Below are 27,083 nucleotides of genomic sequence, written 5' to 3'. Positions count from 1 at the left end.
TCTCTCTCTTGCCGTCTCTGCCCCCCATCCCCCACCCCCCACATTCACTCACCCAATTTTCTCCCCCTTTCCTCCTCTCTGCCGCTCTCTCATCACTCTCTCTGGGGGGTCATTTAGGGGGAGATAAAGCCTGTATCTGTGGGGCTACAGGGAGTCTACCCTGCAGACAAGTAATGATCCAGACACACTCTCAGGCGCACTCATGCACAAACACACACACACACACACGTAAGCAAACACAGCTGCGTACAAACATATTAGCATACATGTTTGAATACGGACATAAACTTGATTTGATTCTGTCTTACTCTGCGTCTCTAACAGGTCCAGGAACAGGGTGGGGCAGAGGCTTAAAAAGCACCATAGGGACACCGGCCAGAGAGCCCTGACTGCCTTTACTGTAAAGATAAAGGGTTGTAGGATACAGTGATGGCGAGAGGAAAAAGAGAGGAAAGCCCAGTGGAGAGGAAGAGGCAGAGGAGGAGGGGGAATCAGCAAGTTGCAGTTCAGATTAAAGTAATGAGGAGTGGAGGGAGACTGTGGGGAGAAAGCGATAAAAGAAAAGGTCTTTGCACGGGTGCAGACACAAGCTGTGCGTTGAAAAAAAAGGTCTGAAGCTCACGGTTCCTACAAAATGAGAAGTGTTTGATTCAAACTGATCCAGCACTGTATTCATCAGCGGCTCGTATTGAGCTCCAACCTCCAAGTTCAGAAAAGGTAGACATTGCTTAGAGCTGTTTTTGGCGATAAATAAAAACAAATTGAACTTTGTAACAAAATTCATAATGTGCTTGAATAGTAGGCAACGGAGTTCTGAAAAACACTGGACACTAATGAAATTATTTTTGTGTTCACTGCTCAAAAAAGGCAAAGACAAGGATGACAAGTAAATTAAATCAATTCAGTCATTTTCACCAAACCATAAATGCAACTGCAAAGAAAGTATATAAGTACAGAATATTAATTCAGAAATCAAATACAATCCAGGAGATCCAGTTTGAGTTATAGAGTTATAATACTATGACACAAGATTTTACAACTCTGGAAAGTTATCACAGGGGCAGTCTTGTTACAATGCAATGTACAATTGCAAGGTAAAGAGTGGAACTGCAGCATTCACGTCACAGAGTAATCTATCAGGATCTACTCTCTTACACATTTGAGTAGCCAACACAGTGTATTGCCAGATGATATTGTGTTGCGTTGCAGCAAAACTTAAGAAAGGTTAAATTTTTGCATGATGACCCTGTTTTGAGGCCACTCTTTTTTTTCACATGGTCTTTTTTTTGGTCATATTTCCATTTTTATTTCCCTTTTTTTTTTCTCCATTTTTTAAAATTCATATTTCGAAAACGTTTGTTATTATCCACATGGGTGGTACAATTGCATGCTTTAGTTTTCCACAAAATATATTCAGCAGAAGAGAACAGAACATGACAAACCAAAAGAACACATATTGAACATAGTGAAGAGTCTTCAAGCTGGCCAAACAGAATCCAAAGAAAGGTAAATAAATTACCTTAACTTTAAAAAACTTTCCAGTAAGGAGTGAGAGTTATACTTGGACGTCTTCCAGAAAAGCAATGAAGGGGGAAGTTTGTTCAGAGCAAGGTCATTTCGACAATGCTGAATTCAAGGTGGTGCCAAAGTTTTCCAGTAAAATCTTACAGCTTACTGTTTGCTGTTCCCTGAAGCACATGGCAAGTATTTCTCTGTATCAATAAATGAATATTATAAAAAAAAATATAAAACATTTATTATAAATAATAAATAGGTCTTGTTTTGTGCTAAAATGACTGTGTTTTTTTCTCCCAGTTGGAGAAACCATTGACCAACCAGCGCTTCATGGGCAGGACTTAAAATGGGAACGTCATGTTCTTGTGCCAGAGGCATCTAAAATAGCTACATCCGTGAAAAATAGTGGTACAAATATGACCACAAAAATGGCATAAATGAGATGGACACAGCTGTACTACCTGTTGTAGGCTGACTCACAGAAATAAAAACACTTAGATCTGCATATTTCTTTGACTCTTGCGGAAAATGTTAATTTGACTGTGCCTAGCAACTGCTCCCACAGTTGACTGAAATTTACATTTATGGGATGGATGCACCATGCCCTACTTAGAGCAAACAAAACAAAATAACTCTCACTCCCAAACAGCAACTGACTAACATGAACACAATATCTGGCTGAAAGAATGAAGTGATGAAACAAATGGCAATTCAGACTGATTATTTGGTTATTCAGATTCTTATATTGCTAAAATCTCCTTGATCTGTTAAAATATGTGATACTACCTCTCCCCAACAGAGCCCCATCCACTTTAACCCAGTGAGAAGAGCACAGGCAAAGCACAAATATTAGGATCTCTAATGTGAATTAATCAGTTTGGTTCTGACTTTTGCAAACAATAGTTTGTTCATGTAGAGCCCCATCAGGTAGAGCGAGAAGCCGATTAAGAAAACAGGTTCTTAGGGCTTTTAACTCTTCAGGTTATAAATACTGATTTTTGCTGCTACAGCAAACAGTCTGTGTCTTGTTGGCAGTGGGTGGCGTGGCTTCCCAATATTGGCTTGATGTACCCGTCTAACCCCAGTATGAAATGGGTTTAAAAATATCTCCACTCTTGGGGATCTTTGGCTTTACCAAATGGCATGAGGTAGAAAGGTGGTACAGCGGGGAGGCGAGTGAGGAAGCACAACTGTGGAAAATAATTTCAAGCCTCATATCTCAGATTGATTTTGAGGATTTCGGAGATAAAGCCTCAGAGGCAAGCAAACAGTCTTCCTGGAAAATGAATAGATTTCTTTGATAGACCACAACAGCCTTTGAGGATTTCTTAGAATCTAACCGTGCTTTTTATTCACCCTACCACCACACAACCTCATCATTTATACAGTACTCTACGGTTTAGTTTAAAAAAAAAAGGTCTGAAGCATTTCACTCTTGAGTAAATCCTCAAAACATTAAAAAAAAAAAAGTCTTTGTCCTTTAACAGCTGCAGATGTTAATGGCAGTACAAATTTCTGTATCAAGCTGCAGCTGTTACCAGCACAGCCTCAGCTCCACAGCCTGTCCAGTTGCTGTTTGTTTTTTCCTCCAACAAGGTCACCACATGTAATTCTACGCCTTGAAAACGAAGTGAAGCCTGAATCACTGCACCTAGTAAATAGAAATAATCAGATGTGATTTCTATTGATCCCTGCAGGGTGGAAAATTGCAGGACTGCACTGGGAGGTCAGACCTCAGGGTCAGCAGCACTCGAGCTGGGAGGGATCCAGTGTCCAGTTTGTTTACTTAGGGTTTGGAGGGCACTCATTGTTTCTTCCCATTGCTTTTCAATTTTTTACCGCGGCATGCCACTGATTGTGTATGTCAAAGTCAATTTACAAGTCACAGGGAGTACTACCTAGGCTATGAAAACATTTGTATAGTGTCTTCTGGGGCTCTGAGGGAGTTTTCTCAAGCTCGAGAACATCGCTCAAGTGATATATCTCAGTAATCTAATTTTGTGCTCGCTGGCTGCAAATTTCTAAAAGAAAGACTGCTTGTGTGGGCATGGAGTTTGAAAGACTTGAGCTTCTACCAGGCAGAGAGCGTCTAATGCCTGAAGATGGATGCCAGAGACGGAAAAGATTCCCATATTTAGTCCATGTTTTGTGACTGCAAAGTTAGTCATATGGGGATTAAAACTGTGCACTGACAATGTAACACTCTCCATATAATTTGGGTTTAATTACCCTGAAAGATTGACTTTGGCACCTGTATTTGTATTTTCTCATATTGGTTTTTAAGCACCCAAGTCAGATATGTTTGAAATTTCAGAACTATATGAGTTTCGGATCATGATTACATGCTGGATGTTGACATTAACCCTATTTACAAGTCAGAAACTGGAATAACTCTGACATGACATGAATGTGTCAGAAGGAATGATGCTGTCAAGTTTAATTATGGGAAGTGTAGGATCCGTGCATTTTGGGCTTGACTAAAAAAGGACACCTCGGCCTCTGTTGCACCAATTTGAGCAAGTCCCCTGTCTTGTATGCAATACTAAAACTACTTTACTTTCATTACATTTTTAAATGTAAATTTTCAGTGCTGCAAGCACCAGAAACAAACTTCTGTTCACTTCCAACTTATTTGGGTGCTGGCAGAAGTTTCAGGGGCTGATATCTCAAAACCTTGCTTGAGGTAGAAGTAATTTGTGTGAACTGACCCTTTAACCCATGCTTTTCAACTGTTCGTCCGCCTGGCTGGGCCCTTAACAGCTGTGCGTGTTTGAAAGGGGAAATGGGGGAGGGGGCAAGTTGACATATGTGCATAAACTATCTGCTGTCATGACATAGTTCAGACACATAATGACACACACCAGGAACTACTGTATAGGCATGTGTGTGTGTGTGTGTGTGTGTGTGTGTGTGTGTGTTACTTCTCTGAAACCTAACAGATCATTTGAGGTGTAAAAGTCCCTGAGGAGAGGTCAAAGGTCATCATATGAGATCAGTACAGATGACACGATCATAGGGAGAAGCAGCTGCTGTTGCTCCGGAGGACTGAGCATGAAGCTACCTTCATACGCTTGTTAAGCTGTTGTCAACTGTGTGTGTGTGTGTGTGTGTGTGTGTGTGTGTGTGTGTGTGTGTGTGTGTGTGTGTGTGTGTGTGTATGTATGTATCAGAGGGAAAGGTGTGTGTGGTGAACATCTGAGTGTGCTAATGTTAAGTGTGGAGGGACTACAGTTGTTATTTTGGTTCCTGTGTTATGTAGTGCATGTTGTGTTTGTCTCTGTTTCCTGTCTGGGCATTAGTATGTGTGTTATTTTCTGTTCTTCAGTGTCTATAGTGTGTATATTACGTGTCTTTGTCTAATTGTCTATTTGGCTGTACTGCTCACCGCTGTGCTGTCCGCAGAGTCTGAGAATCATCCTGGTAACAAACTTAGCAGAAGACAAAACTTAAAAACGTTTTCTATTTGTTTTCATTGATTCGTGATCAGCTGGAATTTTGGAGATACCACATTTTCACACAGCAGCAGCAGCGCTGAAAAAAAAAAAAAAAAAAGACCTCTGGGAGAAATGTAGGCAAAATGACAGAAAGATAGAAGAGATAGATGTGAAAAAGTGCCGGGATAAGAGAAGATATAAAGTTTGAATCACCTGCAGGGAGAATTCAAGAGAAATGAGAGAATAATTCCTTCACACATCTCCATGAGAAATCACATTGTCCTTGTAAGCAGGTGCAGCCAAACACAGAGAAAATCAGTCATGGAAAACAGATCCGGTGCTCACACGTAAACTCAAATCCAATATATCACACCAACAAAACCTATTTAGTTATTCATCCTGCATTGAATGCAAACTCTGCATAACATAAATTGCCAGTTATTGCCCAAAGTAATATGTTCATTAGAGCTGTCAGTTAATATTTTATATTAACAAAGGGTTACAGTGACTACTCATATATAGGAGGGGTTGTCTGTAGTGACAGACCCACAGAGAATTATAACCTGATTAAAGATTCCCTCTGCGTTTTAGTGTCTCTCAGTTCATTGTTTTGATTTTATGGCTCTACTGTTTTGATTCAGTCTTACGGCTCTCATAAAACTCAGTTCCAACTTTTTTTTTCTTTTTTTAGTGAAAAAGCTCTAAAAATCAACGGTACCTTACCTGCACAGCATCAAATGGCGGACAAAATTTGCTAAGTCAGACCAGGTGGAGCATTTAGCAGCTTAAAATCCAGCTCCTGATGAAACAGAGCTAAAGGGAGGGTGGATTTTGGACTATAATACTGGACTCCAATAACCTACTAACGTTGCTCTACGCCTGCTGCATGTGTGATTAGGAAACAGTTAGGTGACACATTTGCCATAATAACTTTATAAGTGATTATTTGTCAGTGGCATGACAGTATCTGCAGATATTCCAAAAGAAACTGCAGTACATTAATGTTTTATATGATACATTTTTATGTATATTTGACTTTTATTTTTTATTCTTTAAGTTCTATATATTTCATTTTTATTGATAGTTATTATTTAAAATGATTTCCGGTGAATCTGGATATGTTAGATTTACTGTCTTATTTACAGTTACAGCCATCTTTGATTGTAAAGTTTACTGTCCAGCTGTAAAATATCCTCCCTCAGTATAGCTGTATCACAACTCTAAAATTTTAGGGTTCGGGTTAGGTCCTTAGTATAAGATTTTTTGTTAAAATACTAATTCTGAGGTTATTAATGAAACTTCGAGCTTAAATTCACTAAAATAATTTGATCCATACATTCTTTATGTCATATTTCGCGTATAAAACAAAACACATACAGGCTGATACTTCATTATCTGGCCTTTAGTATTCTCAGATATTATCATAATCAGTGGTCAGGCTCAAGTCTTAAAGCACTTAAATGCACATGTGGTTTTGCTTAGTTTTAATCACTAGTCTTCTCAATGTTTAACCACGGCAACGTGCTGAAATCATGGGAACTTTTGCCTCCTAACCTTTTACCTCCCTGTAGTCCAAAACATTCGATATAAACAAGTGAATGCTCTTATTTAAAGTCTTCGGCGAGTGACCATGAAGTAAAATGGAGAATCCACTCTGACTTCCGTGTTATAGGAATAGTTAAAGCACTCCGGCGAGGAAGCCGCCCTCCTCCTCACATCAGGTGGTTCTTTACCCTCATGTCTTGTGTTGAAATCCTTTAAAAGACACACCTCCTTGTGGATTATCCCTCATTTAATCATTAAATCAATATACAGATAAGATAGGTATCTCTCCTCCCGTCTATCTCCTTTTTCTAAACCATTGTCCGCTAACAGAGGGATCCAGTGTCCTCTGATGCTTTCATATCTACAGCGACCGTTAGGGAAACCTAATCAGACCTTTTTAATTAAAGAGGCCACAGTGTTGGTGCAGAAGGAGGAGAGAGGAGGAGATGAAGGGAGAAGATGGCAGCAGAAGAGAGTGGATGAAGGGGGAGAGGTCGAGTCTGTCTACTGAAAGCCACTTAAATCCCTTTCTTATTAACTCTGTGTGACACATGATCTACCTCCATCCCCTCACACACATGCACACACACTGAGGGCAACGAACCGGTTCCTCTTACCACAAGAAACAGCCCCTGCATCTCTGCTGCATGGCTACATTGTGCTAAAGATGTTGTATCACTGCCTATCATCAGCTGCAATGCCGCATTTTGCCATATCCCACCACTCTCTGAATCAGCGTGAATCAGTCTGTATTTCTGTGCTTTGCTTCATTAATTACCAAATTCAGAACAAGTTCTAGTCTGACATTTTCTTATGCAAATGGGACCAAACCTTGAGGTGAAGAAGCCAGTGTAACTAAACTTAATAGACCAGCCTGGAAAAGGTGACATTTCTTAGATTAGTGTTGAAAAGTCCTGTTCCACTTCAAAAAATTGCTTTTTAAAGAAAATAAGGATGTTGAGGCTAGGCATGTGGCTATGATAAAAAATAAAAAAAATAAAAAGCTTTGATAATTAAAGGAAAAATCAGGTTTATTACAATTTGTATCTTTTTTTTAATAGTTTTGGTCATCATATCTTTAGGTTATAACAAGATTGTAGTTATCAAAATAATCACTGAAATTTGGGAACACTATGTCGTCACTGCAACAAAGTCTGATCTTGCAAGAAACACAAGTGGTGACAATCAGGCAGGTTGTAAACAAGCCAACAGATCATTAAGATCATCTAAACCACTTTATTTGGAAGTAAATGGAAAGTGTGCACCTCCAAAATGTTAGTAATGTTCGTTCATTGCAGGGGAAAAGTTATATCCAATTTTCTGCAAGTAGTTTTTAAATATTCTATTTTGAAAATCTTTAAAATCACACGTTCGTGTTCTTATAAATGAACTAAGTTTAATACATAAGCAGTAAAACACACCATTGGTCAATTAAATACACTCAGGCATTGTGCTGATACAACCTTTCTCGGTCTGGTACAACCAGTAGTTTATAATGGCAAAAGTTAGCCAATGTTAGCAACTTAAGATAGATATTGCTGCATTAAATCAACATTACTGAGTCAGATGAGGCGTTGCACTCTTATAACATTGTCGGACTCACAATGGACAGTTTTTCTTCAACAAAACCATTAAAATCGATGCAGCACGACCAGACATCCTCTTTTTTGTTCCACACATTTCCTCTTCAAAATGTGGCGCCTACTTTACCCATAGCCCAACTCAGTCACAGAGAGTTTGGTCAGAGATGCGGGTGTGTATTGCTAGTAGCGGCTAACGGAGCCCTGAGCCTTTTAGCCTCAAGCAGAGATGAGAGATAAACTCAATTCTTTTTCAACAGACATTGATGCGTAAAATCAGTGGAATTTCCATTTAAATTATGATTTAGCCTTTATCATTATCCCTTAATTGTTAACTTGAAGCCTACATTTAGCAAAAGCTACACATGTTTGCCTCGAGGTGGATTCAGTCTGAATACAAAGTAAATTTTTGTGTTGGTTCTTTTGTGAGATATTCATTGCATAGTTTTTGCAGTCCATGTTTATTTGCTACAAACAGCCAATGCACAGACAGTCAAGTTATTTTCAGTCAGGTCATCTCTTTTTTCTCTTGTTGCCTCTTTACATTCATGAACTGGATTCCTAAAGCTCCTGGATAAGGGCAGTTTTTCCTCACTATGTACAGCGAATTTCCCTTATGTTTGTATACAATCACACCTCCTCTAATATTCACTTCGGTCTGAACACTCCTTTAAGGGTTTCTTTGTTGTTTGTAAGATTCAAACTGCCGTCCCATCCCTTGCTAAATAAAAACAGATCTGGCGGTAAAGCTGCTAAGGTGAAATGTTTTTTGCGAGTACGTCCTGGCCGAGACCTCCACCACCTCCTGTGGGTGTCAGGTGATTGACAGTAAGGAAGGGAGGACGTGACGAGGAAACGAATATGAAAACACTCGACTAGGCCAAAGTGAAAAGGAAATAAAACACAAACTGTGGCTGAACCACATTAAGGTGTCATGTTTCATGTGATGGATTATGTAGCTCAGGTAATTTTCAAGTCACTGGATGTTGTTTCTGATGCTGTACATGGCAACAATTGGTTTCTTCTGAAGGGAGGAGAGCATGAACAAAATATGTCCGGCTACGAACATTTTACTTATTAAAAATTCCAAAAAAAACCTTTTTACTAACCTTAATTGTACTGTGAGTCGTTTTCAGACAGCTTCCTTTGCTAAGATATAGCTCAATCTTGTCTGAACCTTCTCTCAAAGCCATACGTGTAGCAGAAATCAAAAGCCAAACGGTTACTTAAAAGGGCTTGCCGGGTGAGCTATTTCGCACTCTGAAATGAGTTTGAAATATGATGGACAATTGGTTGTGTTGCCTTGTGGAGTAGTCTGAATTTCCTATTTCTTGTGCCGGTGCCTTGTCACTGGTGTTTTCAGTTTCCCTGGTAACAAATCAGGCTGTTCGAAAGATATCCTCTTGGGCTCTTGGAAACTGTGATGTGATTTTTCACCGTTTCCCAGAAATTTAAGAAAGCAAACAATCATAAGATTTATCAGGAAATCAGATGATAATAAAGATAATCATTAGTTGCAGCCCTAATGTGCAGCCGCAGAGACTATGCCCCCATTTGTGTGGGACGCAGTCGCCCTTGCAGAGTCTTTGCATACCTCAGACTTCCATCAATGTGGAACTAGAGAACCAAACTGCCCACTCTTCTGTGAAAGAAATCTAAAATAAGGTCAGCTGTAGACTAGAATTTTGGGTTTGAAGAAGTCCCAGAATTGCTGAGTACATTGGGGTTATGAATAAGTAATGACCTCCCTCCCCTCAACATCTGTTGAGGTGCCCTAAAGCAAGGCACTTAATGACTCTGGCTGTACTGGAAAGCTCCAAGGTGCGAACAGTGCAACTGCATGATTGCTTAGAAAGAGCAAAAATATTCAACTAACTATTTATACAAGAGAAAAAAGATATAAAAAAGTAAAATGATAAGATTCAGTTGTGGTCAGACTATCTGGTCATCAGCGGGACAGAAAACATGCTGTATAGACGTCAACAGTAGGAGAGTAAAGGGCCAAAAGCTAATCAAGCTGTGTCTGCAACAATCTGGGCACCAGTTAGTGTGAGAGCATTTGTGCCTGTTTATCAGAGCAGACTCAGTGCTTTTGTGCATTTCTGTGTGCCTGCACGTGTGTGTGTGTGTGTGTGTGTGTGTGTGTGTGTGTGTGTGTGTGTGTGTGTGTGTGTGTGTGTGTGTGTGTGTGTGTGTGTGTGTGTGTGCGCGACACTCCCACTGAGCAGAGCCACCGAAGCAGCACAGTCCCAGCTGTTTAAGCATTTTAGAAGAGGAAAAAAAATCAATGTCAATATTAACATTTCTCTCTTAATTTTTTCTACAGGTTGACATGCAGTCAGCTGTCAGTTCGTCACTGAATGCTCAATTAGTATTTCGGAAACATATCTCGGTTTTACTTGAACCTGGGCCTCCATTGTTTTTATTGTGTGTGTTTATGCATTAACCATTCCTGTAAGACAGATGCCTTTTTTTTTTTTTAACAACAATTTAATTCTAATTTCCATTCAAGTGAACTGAACTGATTTTAAAAAGTAGTCTTGAAATTATTAATAAGCTGACAGAAGGCTTTTGGCCAACTATTTAGATAATGGATAAGTAGATTAAGTCATTATTAAGAACAAAATGTCAAACATTTGCCGTTTCCACCTTCTCAAATGTGAGGATTTGCAGTTTTTCACGGTTTCCTATCATTGAGAATTGAGCACTTTGGGGGTTTAGGGCTCTTGGTCGAAGAAAAAAAGCAATTTAAAGATGTCACCTTATCTCTGGGAAACTGTGACAGCATTTTTTTCACTAGTTTTGGACATTTTGTAGACTGAATGATAAGCTGATTTATCAAGGAAAATTTAAAAAAACACAAATCTAAATCAAAATACCAGTATGTTTGGCCAAACTGAAAGCTGTTTACTCCATTACCAAAATCTCGGTCTGTCCAGCAAACCCTTAATGACCCTGTTTACTTGAGAGGGTGGCAGTAACACTGCCATGGCCAGTAGTTTCCTGCTGGGGCCATCCATGCTTAAAATTGATGCACTCATGCTCCACCGCCATGATTTGGATAAAAGCACTCACCAAATTGTGTATACGGTGTGAAATACAGCTGCGGGAGTAATGGGAGTCGCAGGTCTTGTCTGTTGGCGTGTGTACGGATGGTAACAGGACAGTGTAATCAAGGAGAGAGACATTGGCCATTGTTATGCCGTCGAGAGAGGCTTGGACTCCTTCCCAGGTTCCATTGCTCTCATAGCATTTCAGCGTCGTGGGTCAAGTTATATGGGGAGTTTCTGCCACAGAGCACTCTCACTGTGGAGTGTTGTTTGGTTTTTCACATATGCATGTCCCTCATTACTGACGGGACGTAATGTACGGGGCCATCTGTCCAGACATTGAGCCAAGAGATTATAAAAGGTTGTAACGGTGAATGTGATTCTTACAGCGGTTGAAGGTAATGAAGGTATCATTCACTGTCTTATTACAGTGAATGAGTGACAAATGCCAAGCCACACTACCCTCTTCTGCTAATGGATCCCAGCAATTATTTGCTGAATAAATCCCGTCTCTTCCTCTTGCTCGCTTTCTCTATACCCTTGTCCTTTTGTCCTTTCACTCCTCGTTTCAGCTTCCTTTCATCTTCTCTTCCTCTGAACCTCCCTCTCCTCTTGTTCCCTAATTCACCGTTGCCCCTTTTACACCGGCACTCTCCTTCCACCTCATCCTCATTTTTGCCTTCTCATTACACTTCCAGCTTCCCCTTGTTCTCATGCTTTGCTACCCGACCTGTGCCCCTGTTCTCTGCTCACCTCACTCTCGCTCTTCTTCTCTGCCTCCCACAGTCCCAGTGAAGCAGAGAGAGATGTCGCAGAAGAAGATATTCCTGGTCTTTGTTGCCATCAGTACTGTCAGTCTTCTGCTGCACAATCGGGGCCACTTGAGCTGGTGAGTGATTGAAACACACCCACACATATGCAAACACACACTTACTCACATTATACACCCTCTATCTCTATGAGCCCATGTGACGCTAATTACAATGAAAAATCTAACAATGGCTGCTCTTGTCTTTCTCTTTTAAAGTCAAATTAATAGAGGGACTGGCTTATTATAATACTCAGATCTGGAGACTCTGAGTGCAATGCACTGCCAGATTGGTCAAGGGACCAATTATAAAAGTAGAGGGAACACATTACTTTAACAGCCTTGCATTCTGTTCGCATACCCTTTTAAACTTAGCATTTTGCTCACAAAACCTTTTTCCAAATCCTGTCTTTGCTGTTTTTACTTTGTTGAATGTTTTTGCTTTGTCCCCTGTCTTTTCACTTTTCACATATTGTTTCCCCCCCTTTTGAAAAACTGACTCTCTAGTTCGTTCTGCAGTGATTACTACATGCTGTAATGCTGCAAGGTATCCATTATCCATGCAACCAGTACTGCACATGATTGGACTTTTCTGTGATTTTAGATCTTTTGCTATGGCACAATTGTATCATGAATATTCATCTTAACTACAGTTTGGCTACAGTGATACTCCTGCTGCATCCAGTTTCATTGATTGTCATCCTTTTTGGAAAGAGGAAGATGCAAAGAATTAATTTGAACTCTATGCACATATAACACAAAAATTTGGTCAGCTTTTAATTACAATGAGCTGGGAATGATAAATTTGGATACCAGAATTTTGTAAAGGATAACACAGTATATCATTACACTATGATTCCAAAGAAAGTCAATAAATGATAATATTGATTTATAAGCCAGGCATAGTGTGCAGTACAAACTATTCAGACACACCTTATATTATCTGGCACTCTCAGTTTCCTCAAGTGGCTTCATCCTACTACATTGTCTCTCCACTTTTCTCCATCTCCTCTCATTTGAATTCCCCAAATGTTACTTTACTGTTGTGCACCTCAGTCTCTTCCATTATCTGTCCAGTGTCTGTGCAATTATGTCTCTAATGTCATGATTTTAGTTGGAGTAGCTACCCCTTTTACTGGAGCTAATGGAGCTTCAAATAACGTTACATTTTCTTCTCTTTTCTCCAGGACCATGGACTCTTTCCACCTCGGTTGTCCTGGCCTCCGTTCCCACCCTGCCCCAGGCTTGAAACCTAAACACACCAATGTGGCCTTCCTCAAGACCCACAAAACGGCCAGCACCACCATGCAGAACCTGCTCTTCCGCTTTGCAGAGCGCAACAACCTGACGGTGGCATTGCCTGTGCAGGCCTGCAGCCACCAGTTCTGCTACCCACGCTCCTTCACCTCTCACTTTGTCCATCCACACACGCTGCCGCCAAACATCATCACCAGCCACATGCGCTTTAACAAGGCGGAGCTGCAACGCCTGATGCCGAACGACACAACATATGTCACAATACTGAGAGAGCCTGGCTCCATGTTTGAATCCTTGTTCAGTTACTACAACCAGTATTGTCAGAGCTTCAAGAGGGTCCCCAATGGTTCCCTGGAGGCTTTCTTAGAGGAGCCCTGGCGCTACTACCGGCCAGATGAAAAGGACTCCATGTATGCACACAACACCTTGACCTTTGACTTGGGCGGAGACAAAGATCGCCCAGCAACAGATGTGGTGTATGCACGGACCTTTGTGGCAGAGGTGGAGCGAGTTTTCTCCCTGGTGATGATTGCTGAGTACTTTGATGAGTCGCTGGTTCTCCTTCGCCATCTCCTCTCCTGGGATCTGGATGACATTCTGTATGTTAAGCTCAACATGCGGACCCTGAGCTCAAAGCGGAGCCTGACACCAGGCCTTCCTGCAAAGATCCGTGCCTGGAATTCCTTGGATGCACGTCTCTATGACCACTTCAATGCTTCACTGTGGCGTCAGCTGTCAGCATTGGGTCCAGCCTGTGTGGCAAGGGAGGTCCGACTCCTTCGACGAGCCCAGGAGAGACTGATGAGAAGCTGTTTCGGTGGGCGGATGCCGCTTCTCCGCTCAGCAGCACAGATCAAAAACAAGGATCTCCGCCCCTGGCAGCCTAGTGGAAAAGTTGACATTGTGGGCTACGACCTACCAGTAAATCTCAGCCGTGGGTTCTCAAGCCAGGCCCAGGAGCTCTGCCTCAAGCTAATCATGCCTGAAGTTCAGTACACACGGGTTCTCCTACGTTCCCAATCACTGCGCTACCGTCGAGGCTACCAGCTCCGTCCTCCACAGCAGTCATATCCCATCCAGCAGCCCATACGCACAGTCCTGCCACGGCATCCTCAAGTGAACCGCAGTCAACAGCCTCCTGCAGCCCCAGGCCCTGCCTCAGGAACAGGGTCCACCTCCACCTCAAAGCCAGCTGCAGGAAATCAAGGTTGGACCACAAACTTCAGGCCTAAATCCTCACAGAGCCAGGCTTTATAGACTGGAAAATAGAGACTTGAATATAATGTGAGTGCCCAACAGACTGCATTATTCTACCCATCCTAATCCATGAGACAATGATTGGCTGGTGGGGGATTTCGGAAACACAGGTGTCTTTGGGAAAAGTCTGGGTTGTTCTTGAAAGATTGTCTGTCTTGTCCCTTCAAGACAGAATTTGGGATAAAAATAAATGAGTAAAACGTATGGAAAGGGGATTGGACATAACTGGACTTGAACTTGAATCTCTCCCCTCTCTGTCTGTGAAACAGAATCAGGGTTAGCACACACAAGGGCGGGAGAAATCCACACTGGGACTCGCCTCAGTTGCACACCTCTTCATGTCTGATGAGGGCAGAGGGGAGAGGGTTTTAGGTTAAAGTGGTTCTTTGAAACAAATCTGTTATGTGCAACCAGGACTCAATAGGGAAGTGGCGATATCAGGCCTATTGTAAGGCACAGAGTTGGCTTTGTGTGAATCACACTGGTATAGTATCATGTAACTTGCTTTCATTCTCTGTTTCTCGAACTCTCTTTCGCTCTTTCTCCCTTACACATGCCACTTAAAGTCCTTGAGAGTGACAAAATGACATAAAGGGATCATCTGTCAGGTCTGCAAAGAGCCTCCTATGAGGCCAGACAGACATTGAGATCACCTCCAATCATTATTACAACAGCACAATAAACAACTCTTCTTCTTCTCTTACAAAACTCCAGACCCTAAAGTAATGGTGGTGGTGGTGGTGGGGGGGGGGGGGATTAAAAGCCAGATAGAAAGAGAAAGAGAGAGACCTTAACCAGAGGTAAGCCTAAAAACTGCTGGATAGTCATTTTGACAATCCATTATCACTATGTATCACAGAGAGACCGAACACACACATAAAGCCTGTGTCTCTTCAGCCTTCAGCCGTCCTCTCTTGCTTCCTCCCCACCTCCTTCTCTCCATCCTCCATCTTCTCATCCCTGCCACTACCCTCTGGTCAGGCTGTCAGTCCAGAGAGCAGCCAAGACACCCTGCTTTCTCCAACCCGGTTCACCTCTGATTGCAGTCTCCCTCGGACCACCAGCTGTGATCACAACTTGCATCGTAGAGACTTTACGTTGAAGGCAAGGTTTCTGGATTTGGGGTTTTATTTTTAATCTTGATTGTTATTGCAATAAGATCTCCAGGCCTACACTCTATATGAAAGGCATGGATTTAACAACCTACCAGCAACCCCATCGTACTGCACACAGTGGCACAAACAAAAACGTAAAACAACTTGACAGGACAAAGACTTGAAGCCTGTGGGTCGCAGCTTTTAAATATTTAAACGTCTCGTTTCACAGCCTTCCTATGGCCCATGTGCTTGGCTTACACAACCGTACGTTTTCATTAAGGACATGTTGGACCAGGCGAAACCTGCTCATTTTGAACCCAGAAACGCAGGAGGACGAAGAGAGAGCAATCACTTAGGATGCTTAGAGCCTCGTAAGGCTTGCGGTCCAGCAGGGTTGGCTGGGATCTTAAAATGTCATCACTTATCACAGCTGTGATCCATTTTTAATGCATTCTGCTCATATTTATTTTAATGTGTAATTTATGTTCTTTTATTCCTCCAGTGATCAGCAGGGTACTGGTAAGTAACTGGGGGGTGTAGGGAGGATGTCTGGGTGTATTTGTGTGTGTGTGCGCGTGTATTTTTTTCCATGGCCAGCCAAGTTGGCATGGCAACAAAAGGAAATCATGTGCGTATGTAAGTTATACAACTATGTATTATTTATTATCGGGACTTAAAAATTCCCATTACTGTATTTTTAACTGTTATTTTTCATTAATCACTGGATAAAAATTGCGCTTTGCCATCTACTAAGTGAACCATCATATGTTCAGCACACCACTTCAGGCAAGAGCAATGGAACAAGGTGTGTGGCCGCGGTATAAAATATTCATTCTATACATGTTTTATATAATGCAAAACTACAAACACCACTTCTGAAAACCGCACATTGAAACAAGTGTAGTCGCATTAAAATTAATCTTTTATTCTGCAGTGCTTAAGTGCTCAACCACACAATGCTTTTGTGGTTGGAGTCTGTCGCACTGTAGCGTATAATAATGAAAAACACACAAACCGCTGCTGCAGGAATAAAAAGTGGAGCAGGTGGAGAACAGACCTGAGCGGAGGATACAAAGTTTTATGAAGTGGCTTTGAATATGTGAATTCATAGTGTACTTATCTGAACTTACTGGGGAACCTCAGCTTTGGAAGCATGACATGCATGGTAGTATTTTTTTATTTACAGACATATGCGTAAAGATATATGTGATATTTCTTTAAGGCACATACACTGTAAAAACTACACACTTTGGCTAAACTCACTTTAAAGGATAAGGCTGCTGTTTTCGTATGTTTTTCTTACTTTCAACAAATCCCATGAAAACCGACAATGCTTTAGTCCGGCTGCCAACTTCCCCACCCTGTCAGTTGCACTCAGCCTCAAGCGCATTGGTCCCTACTGAAGACATCTTTAAAAATGGGTCTCACATATAGAGTCTCATTTTTGTTTTTTACATCTCAGTAATTTCCCAAAACAGCTGGGAACTGTAGTTTTCAGCAAATGTTACTCAAACAGAAGTACATAGTACATTTGTTGGGGATTATTTCCATCTGTGGATGAATACACAGTTGTTGGTGTAGTGAGTATTCATGGCAGCGGGAGGTGTACATGGGATCAACTCGGAAAAAAACTACAGTGCCCATGTTCGTTGTAATGAAAAAACATGTCACTCACATGTCAACGCGATACGTGTTTTTAATCGTTTTTGTGCAACAGTGGAGCTCTGGCACAGAGGAATAAGCTACGTCGGCTTTGATACACAGACAATAGTTGTTATTATGATCAGTTCATTGTTGGTGTTGGTCTTCTCTTGGGTTTTGTTAAAAGCAAGAAAAATACAGAATATTGTCAAACTTATGGTTTAAATCAGTTTGCTGCTGATGCTGACCCTCAGCTGTATTTTAATTCATTTGAATTCAGTCGCTACATGTGAAAATCATTTCAGCATTGAATTAAACCACATGTGAATCTGCTGTAAATTAACGAGAAAACACTACATTTGTGTTGTTTGTCATTCATTAAGCATTTAAGGGAACCCAAAGTGTTCAATATTAAATAAATAAATAAGACATTATGAAATGATTAACAATAAACACAAACAACATACAGCTTATAGTCATACAGTTGGAACTAATCCAATACATTTTCAAAAACTCTGCTTATTATTATGCAATGTTTTAGCATATTACTAGCCAGACATGTGATTGGCTGTTGTTTTGGTCTGAGTCACACTTTGGAAAAGGGACATTTTGGAATAAAAACCATTGGAATTAAATAAAAACGGCCAGAAGTAAACTCTCTCAATGTGAGAAGAAGCAGGATGAAATAACGTTTCTTGACTGAGCTGAGTTTTTAAGATTTATGGTTGTTTTACAATTTCATGAGATTTGTTTATATTTTATCATGTTTACTTTATTTATTTTATTTTGAACACTTTGGGTCTCTATAAGCACTGGCACAGAACCTGAAAAGATTAATAACATTTTACCTGATGTTTATTGAATACGGCTCAGATATTATGAGGTACTCTCAGTACTTGCATAGTGAGTATACAGTAATAAACTGATACTCGAATTGCATTCATAGTAAATCAAAATAGGTACCGTATTTGCAAATGCTTTTCCTCTCATGTCGGAGCCAGCTGAAGAATATGTCTATATTTCGCCTCAACTGTTCATTTATGATCCATTTCACCCTGGCTGTGAGTCCCTCTAAGTGCTCTCTTCATTGTACGTGTTGCTCATCCAGCTGTTCTGCTTCTTGTGAGAGAGTTTCAGCAACGGTCATGCTGTCATGTCTAAGAGTCGGCTTTTTGAAAATGCCAGAGCGGCTGTAAAAACAGTCTACTAAAATCGCAATTTCTTCACATTAGTTGGCCCTTCTCTCCCTTTTAGAGTGACTTTGCAACGCTGTTGTTTTATATTTTTGTTTTACTAGAAAATGAAACTGGGCTTCTATTTTGTGGTGTCGGAGAAATTTTTTGGGTCTCTGCTGAGCCAGATTGTCATTTGGGTAAAAATGGCATACTTTAGAATTCTTTGACTGCATTTTCTTTTATTTGCTTGTCATTTATTCCCATCCTCTTTTTATGAACTTGTCTTTGAACTGGGAAGAATGAGACTTTTTTTTTTTCATTTATGAGATTCAGTGGAAGAGTTTTGGTGTGTGACGGGGCTCGAAACAAATGGCTAGCGACAATCAGAGCTAGGGGCCGCAAAGCTATGTAATGACGGGTGGTGAACCTGACGAATAAAGTCTGAATGATTTCAATTCATCTGCGACTGAATGTATTTTTGTCACTACCATTTCTCTTTGCAGTGCAAATTTATTCAGATATGCAGTGACTTGAATTATTTAATTATTCTGAATATTAGAGAAACGGACCCACTCACTCTTCATCAGCAGGGAGATATAAGACGCAGCAACAGTTGCTCAATTAAGATTCTGATTCTAAATGGTTTCTCATTCCCTGAAGACCCAAACCAGACATTTCAGCCTGCAATCAGTGGTTTGGAATTACCTCCATCCAGCATGCCTGCCTAAATGAATGAACAAATTACTTCTCACAGGGACAAAAACAAAATGCAAAGCAGTGGATTTAATACAACTGTGATTGAGGCAATCACGATGCTGTATCCCCCTCCGCCTGTCTGTCATCATGGCCTGCTGTTGCCATGGCGGCGCCTGCTGTGAGGTGGCCCTCCGGACCGATTCCCTTAGCACCTCTCTATTTTTCTTCTCACATCCTTACTGCTTTTCTATTGTTGCTCTTATCTTTCATATAATCACAGTTAATCATAGGTGTTGTCGTCATAATTAAAGCAATGTAATGACAAGATAATGACCACAGGATAAAATAGCAAAAAGAGAAATTAAACACACCAAGTTGTCAACAAATATTTGAAATTTCATTTACTTTCTCTCTTTTTTCACTTCACTTCCTCCTGAAGCACACTTGCTGTATATATCTGCAAGTCGGGTGCTGTACAGAGACACTCTTAACAGCACCTCATGGCAGAGTGTCAAATACTGAACAACAGTCTAGAGAAATTTAAAAAGAAAATAAATAAAATAAACCATCAGTGAGATCTCAGTATAACCCCTAATGTCCACTGTGAAATATGCTCGATTCCTATGTTGCTCTTTTCTCCACTCTGATATCTTTACCCACAAGGTCTATTTTTGCCAGAGCAGCTGGCATCTCTGTTGCGTGAAAATCACTTTAGCATGCATATGAATGCCCATATTTATTAACAATTTAAATTAATTTAATATTCAATGACTCATATCATTAGTTATTGACTTTTTTGGCATGTGAGTGGCAAGGCTATGTCAGTGTCGATCTGTTGGCACACCGCTTTGGTCCAGACTGAAATATCTCAACAACTATCAGATGGATTGGCATCAAATTTTGTTCATTCATGTCCCCCTTCCGGATGAACTGTGATCGCTTTGGTGATCTGACTTTTCCTCTAGCGCCATCATCAGACCAAAATGTTAATTTGTCCGATACGTTAGCTCATGGCGAAGCACTTGCAAAACTCATGATATTCCCAACAGCCTCAGCTGTACGTTGTGTTTTGTGCAAATGTTAGCATGCTAACAAGCTAAACTAAGATGGTGACTAATTGTTATACCTGCTTAGCATTAGCATGTTTGCATTTTCATTTTGAGCATGTAAGCATACCGATATTAGCATTCATCTCAAAGCACCGCGGTGGCTTAGTACAGCCTCACACAGCCACTAGCCACGAGCTTATGTTTTGCTGATATATCTGACTGCATAACACAGAGGTGTCTGAAAGCAACTAACAAATTATTTAAGGTAACTAAATACTAACTTGGTGAATGCACACTTTATTTTGTTACCCCAGCATGACAAACTGTACAACATTAGGTATTCATTTAGTCTGTAAATTGCACTTGTTATCACTAACACTGGTAATCACTATCCCGAGTTGTTCAGTGGTGTGAACATGCAAGTTGCTGTCTATCCAACGTTACGTGAGCAAAACTAAATCCTCCCCACACAGAGAAAAAGCTGACAAGAATGTCAGAGAGAATCACAGAGTGGGTAACAAAATTGCCAGTCATTTGGGATAGTGGGCTACATGCACTCACAAGATCACAGTGAACTCCCTAATAACACACAAAGAAACAGACAGCACTGCATCATGCACCCAAACATATTACATCTCTTGTTAATGCACAAATAGGCTTTCGCACATGCACACAAGAGCCTCTCAGACACAAACAAACGAATTCCCTCGCGACATGAAACCAAAATGAAACCTCAAACACCAACAATGCAGCAAACACACATGAGAAGTTCCACTGAGGGAAATTCAACCCTCAGCACTCCACTGCAATAGATTTCATTATTTCCATAACCATGTATTTATGTGTTGCGCACATGCTGTTCTCTGTAGCAATTCATAGGATTATTCATTTGAAATTGGAAGTCTGGGTAAATTGCAGGCAGGGAATTGTCGTAGCTTAGCTCAAGTGCTTTGCCTTGATTGCACTATGATTGGGTCTAAATTGTAAGCCACCTATTCATCATGGAGGGAAAAAGTCATTCCAGCTTTTATGTATTCCAGCTCATTGGCCCATGTTACTGCAAACAAAGAAAATATCATGGCACTGGGGTTAAATATGTTTATACTTAAACACCAACTCTAATAACAGCCACAGAGTGAATATAGCCACTATATGAATAAGTAAAACCGTCACTTTTGAGTGTGGTTGGTGTTTCGTTGCCTCTGCACGTAGACGTGACAAGGACATCACCTGATCATGTGTCTATTTTGATGTCAACCAGAGAGACAAATCTGCTTATTCAACTACTCACAGGGTGATGATCAATACATCAAACAATCAGAGCTGTGGACCTGTGTCTAATTTAAATCAAAAAATTAGATCTTGAGACTTGGACTTGACTGGTCTGAAGGTTGACTTACTTGAGGATTGACCGTCTAATGGTTAGATGAAATGAGACATTGAGAGGAAAAATATTGGAGTCTCCTGAAAGACCTGAAAGACTTGCATCTTGAGTGCTTATGAAGACTAGTGACTTGACTTGTACCTGCCCTCAGTGACTTGACTTGAGACTTGCTCCGATAGACTTGAGACTTGAGATTGACTTGTCTCGAAAGACTTGAGTCTCCTGTCAAGCAAGCTGTAACCTTGAGACTTGGACTTGACAGCTCTGACACTTGACTTAATGAAGATTTGACCTTGTAAAGACTTATTCTGACTTATTCAGTCTTAACTCTCCTGACTTGACTTGAGACTTGAGTCAGACAGATGGTCTCAAATGATTCAGCTGTAGAATGGAGACCTATAATTTAACCAAATTAAAACACAGAAAAGGACTTGAAACTTGATTTGGATTTGACTGCTCTAAAAGTTGACTTTTTTGAGACTTGCCTTGCTAAAGACTAGATTTGAACGTGGGACTTGAACAACAACATTCAAGTCTCATTCAGACACTGAAAGCATCTTGACTTGAGATGGATTTGTCCAGTAGAAACACGCAGAGCTACAGACTTAAGACTTGGACTTGAGTGTGATTCCAATCACAAAAATAAAGATTTGAGAACTGGCTGCTCTGAGCCTTGACCCTGACAATTTGACCCTCTAAAGACTGGATCTGGCTTGAGACTTAAGAGCAAGGCATTTGAGTATCATTTTGATGTGCATCTTTGCTTATGAAGACTAGTGACTTGACTTGGACCTGCCTTTAATGACTTGAATTGAGACTTGCGAAGGATGTGTTTTGTAGAAGTCTTCAAGAACTTCAGACTCATAAAAACAAACAGAGCTGTAGATTTGAGGCTTGAGAGTGATTAAAGCACACAGTCACAAAACCGACTTCAAGACTTGATCCTCTGACGATCTGGTTGACTTGAGACTGGAAAGCAAGAACATACAAGTCTCAAGAGACCTGAAAAGACTTGATCTGACAGACCTGAGGTGGACTTGTCTCAAATGACTTGAGACTTATAATAAACAAGTAGCACTGTAGACTCCAGACTTGGACTTGAGTCACTTTAAATCACAAAAATAAGTCTCAACTCTCTCAAGAGTTGATTTGACATCAGACTGTACGGCAAAAAACATTGAAGATTTCACTCTGACTTGCCTTAAAGAACGGAAAGTTCGGTAAGTTAGATCACGTAATGTCACCTGAGTCAGACAGTTTACAGAAATGGTAGCCTAGCAGTTTCAGGAAATGTGGAAAGCTAAGATAAAATTGATTTTCAAAAAGCCATACATCATTCCAAAAGAATTAATTTCTGGATATTCATTCTCTAGGATGCAATCTCTTAACCTGTAATCAAACCAAACTTGCCACTGCTCCGTTTTATAAATGTTGTAATTTAACTGTCAGTTTCCTAAGGTGTCTCAGCATAATGTCATGTATCTTTTCATAACATCTCAGTTTCTACCTCAGTTACCAGTCCCTCCGCTTTAACCCCAGCTGGAGGATGCACGCAGGTCTCCAGCTCTCTCTTGTCAAGCCTGTGTTGGCGGCGGATGTTGCAGGCTAAATGTAGTCCAGCTTTGTGAGTCACAGGGAGCAAGGAGGCACCGCGGCGCTGAGGTTTCAATGTATTTTTGCCTTTTGTGAGTCAGAACGTGTTGGAACAATGCAGGAGCGCAGGAGGCTGGCTGGGTGGGCTGTTAGAGCAGCTCATCCCCGATAATGTGCGCTCATCCCGTCTCCGAATAAAAGCTCTGCTCGGCTCAGAGGTGCCACTGACATCAAATTTACCATTTATTCTTGTGTTCTCTTTCTCCTCTGCAGAAAAAAAGAATTTATAGTTCTACATGTGGCTCTTTGAGGCAGAAATTATATAACTGAATGTGCTAAATCTTGACTGGTTGAGGCCAAAGAACCACAGTTTTTGTGGGCTGATTAAGTTTTTTTTTTTTTAAAGGAATAAGTTCAGATGAAAATGCAAGGGGAAGTAGTTAATTTTATTATTAGCTAATAAATGCTAATTATTTAGGTTAGCTGATCGTCTGAGTTCAGCAGAGTAACGTTAGCCTGTAGCTGTCTGGGTATGCTGAATGATGGTCATGAAGGAAACGAAAGACAGAAATCCATGACATGGAAGTTTGTTTTTTCACTTTTGACCTGTTGTGCCATTCAGTCACCAGTTAGCTTAGCTTGAAGGTTCTAAACTTGAAGATTTAGATTATTGCACCTGCTCCCTTAAAAGGGTTAGTGTCTTAAATCTAAACTTGTACGTCAGACATTAACTATGTGAGATAAACCTGCTTCTAAATCATCAGAGAATTGTATAAAGAAACCAGCGTGTAACTAGATGAAATAGTGCCTGGAATTGAGTTGTGGGTGGTTGTGTTAACATTTTCTACCCTGAATAAGAAATTTATTACCAAGGAGGTTATGTAAGCAAGCAGGATAACAGGACAAGAGGGCTAAAGTTAGGGAAGGAACAATGGCTAATGGGCTTGAATATATACTGGGAGGGAGTTGAGGGAATTGGGAGAAGGTGTGCAGGTGGGTGTGAGGCTCAGGTAAAGGGGAAAGGCGGGAACGCACTGAGGACTACTACAGGACAGGTAGACTTTGAAATGAGATGAGTGACTGCCTGACTGTTAAAAGAACAACGGGAAAAAAAAAGATGGAAAGAAATGCTATGAGTCAGCTTTTGGCATGACAGCCTTACCTCGAAATCAAAGTAGTTTGTTACTTTGCCTGAACATAATGAGCTCCGTATCCCAAGGACTTTTGCTCAGACTGGTTGATTCTGCGCTTCATGATTTGCGTCCAGTGCCAATGTTTAGTGCCAACGCAGGAAATAGTGTGCTCTAGAGGTAGCGAGGTGGAAAGTAAGGATGTGGAGATGGATTGACAGGTGAATTTCACGCAGGAAACGTCTTGTCAGGGACTTGTGGTCAACATTCTCCTTTTATTAAAAACATCTCCAATCTTTCCGTAACCTTAACCAACCCATGCCTATCATGCATAGATATTGTAGATAGCAAGAAATTTTAAAAATGATCATTGGATGTAAAAAAACTTTTTTAATGAGTGTAATTCTTTGAGCTTTTTAATTACTGCATGGCATCATTTAAAGTAATTTTTTTTTCAGTTTTTCAGCCTTTTCAGTTTGTGGAACCCTTTAATGTTTCTCACGTCTGCACCTCAAATAGTCAAGCAGGCACCTGTCTCTCTCTGGACATAACGCAGGCTTTCACAAAGACAGATGTTTGGAGCGAGGGTGAACAGATGAAGGAGAGAAATGATGTTGTGATGAGGGGATCTGGGATGAGAGGAAAAACCTGACCCTCCGTGCTGAGCGGACTTCTGTCAGCCACAGCGGACGGCCAGGACAGTGATCAAGTTTTAAGCCGGAGGGACAGATGGATGGACAGATGGATGGACAGCCATCAGTCGATGTTGTTGTTGTTGTTGTTGTTGTTGTTGTTGTTGTTGTTTTTGTTCACATGAGCCAGTGAAAGGGTGCAGGTTAGGTCTCATTTTCTCCGACTGACTTAATTAGTCCCCATCCCTCCCCCTCTCTTTCTCTAGCATCTGTGTGTGTGTGTGTGTGTGTGTGTGTGTGTGTGTGTGTGTGTGTGTGTGTGTGTGTGTGTGTGTGTGTGTGTGTGTGTGTGTGTTTGGGATGTGGAGGCATGCCTGAGGAAGAAAGAGAGGAGCTACATCAGCCCTGCATACACATGAAACACACAAATAATTCTGCGCATGCTTGCAAAGGCATTGCAGCTTCTCAAATATGCTCTCATTAACTCACAAAGTGACATGGACAGGAATGAAGATTCACAAAAGCCTTAGTTAAACAACTTCACAAGGGGTTTAGTGTGGGGGGTGGCTACCTTCAAAGCTGTCTGTGTATGCAAATGGGGAGGCCAGCAGTGAGAAAAAGCGGGAAACAATATAAGAGAAAACCTGTGGGAGACAGTGAGTAGACTGTCTCCCCCTCAGTCTTACTATTACATCTGCACCGGCATCTGTCCATCTTTTTCTGGTCCCAGAGTCAGGAATACAACCCAGAAGTTCTGAGGCCAGATGGGATGTTTAATTCTTCCCGGTTTTGGGTCTCCTTCCAGTTGAACATATCAAACAATGGATCCACCAGTTCTTTCCAGATATCCAAACTCTTCACCTTGGCGCTGAGCTTGTGTCCACCCAGCAAACTCATTTTGGGTTTCTGCTTACACCCGCAAGACAACAAACAAAAACATTGGAAACCTCATGTTAGACAAATAATGATGGCCAAACCCTGATAACCAACAAACTAAAATTGCAGCATTTGGGCAATTTGCAAATACATCAGAAAGCAAAACAGTTCAGAGAAGTAAAGAAGGAAAAAAATGCTGTCGAGTTACACCCAAAGTTACAATGTGGAGTTTGCGATGGTCGTTGACTTTCATGCAAAAGACCAGAGTTCACTATTTTTTAAGGTCGTAACCACGATCTTTCTCCAACCTTAACCAAATGCTTTAGTTACCAAACCATAACCCTAATTTATCTGCCTAACTGCCTAACTACAATTTTTTGCTTGTAGAAGTCCAATACTGACGTTCTTGTCCGTCATTAGAGCTGTGACAGTGATAAAGAAATTTAAATAAGGCTTCAAATGAAGGACCGCGATGCAAGCAGCAAAGCAAACATCAAAACAGCACAGTGGTGCGTCCGAGTTGGTAAAATATGATGGAAATGCCAAGAACAACCTTTCATTGACGCTTTACTTAAAAGAGAGTCAAAGATGATAAAAAATGGAGGGAGACTGATGATTATGGATGATGAGTTGCAGGGAAAACATCAGGAACGAGAGGAAACACATTAAAAAATCATGTGCTACCAAGCCAGTTGTGTGTTGTGTGCCGGATGCCTGTGCTGACTGCTGATCACACCCCTACTGTGAAAACACACGCGATCATAGAACAGCATGCACATATCCTCTCCCACCCTGCTTGTACTTCACACTTTTTCACCCAAACGAAGGTATCATTTTTTCTTAACTGTATAGAAGGAGGAATTCTCCATTCGCATTCACACATTTACACGCCAGAAAAAAAAAAACCATGGTACATGGGGATGCATAGGCAAAAATGCATGTAAAAAAAAAAACAAAAACAAAAACACACACCCCTCGTCTTTTTCAGGCTGCAGCGGCTCCAGTGGGGGAATCAACTGTAAACCTAAAGCCTCCACTTACGGCCCCATTGTTTACTAAGCCTGCCATGAACGCAGTTCAAAGCACGCCTCATACGTCCCTCCGCAGTGCACCACTCTCTGACCCCAAGCCCACACAGGAGCCTCGATCTAAAGTAAAACAAACTCTTTGTTCTCTGCCAAGTGAAGCCTGCTCGATATCAAAGAGAGGGAGCGAAAGAGAAAAGAGTGGAAACCTCCAAGGAATATGCGTCCGTCTTTGCAGCTGGAAACGAGTTGGACAGACATGTGTGGGGCGGGCGGGTATGTGCCTGTGAGTGTGTGTCAGAGACTTGAAGCTGTGCAGCATCCATAGTATATATGTGT

The 27,083-nt window shown here is 41.1% G+C and overlaps 1 protein-coding gene across 1 annotated transcript; it reads left to right on the top strand.

Annotated features, from left to right (window-relative positions):
* Positions 1-11,927: 11,927 nt before the first annotated feature.
* On the top strand, positions 11,928-15,146 carry gal3st3 (galactose-3-O-sulfotransferase 3). Its single transcript, XM_040141301.1, has 2 exons — positions 11,928-12,013; positions 13,120-15,146. Exons 1-2 carry the CDS (start codon positions 11,931-11,933, stop codon positions 14,444-14,446), a joined length of 1,410 nt encoding a protein of 469 aa, XP_039997235.1. The 5' UTR covers positions 11,928-11,930; the 3' UTR covers positions 14,447-15,146.
* Positions 15,147-27,083: the final 11,937 nt, after the last annotated feature.

The sequence above is a fragment of the Xiphias gladius genome, chromosome 12, assembly GCF_016859285.1.
Source record: "Xiphias gladius isolate SHS-SW01 ecotype Sanya breed wild chromosome 12, ASM1685928v1, whole genome shotgun sequence".
Taxonomy (NCBI): Eukaryota; Metazoa; Chordata; class Actinopteri; order Istiophoriformes; family Xiphiidae; genus Xiphias; species Xiphias gladius.
The sequence above is the reverse complement of the archived record's forward strand: the minus strand, read 5'-3'. Positions and strand labels throughout refer to the sequence as shown.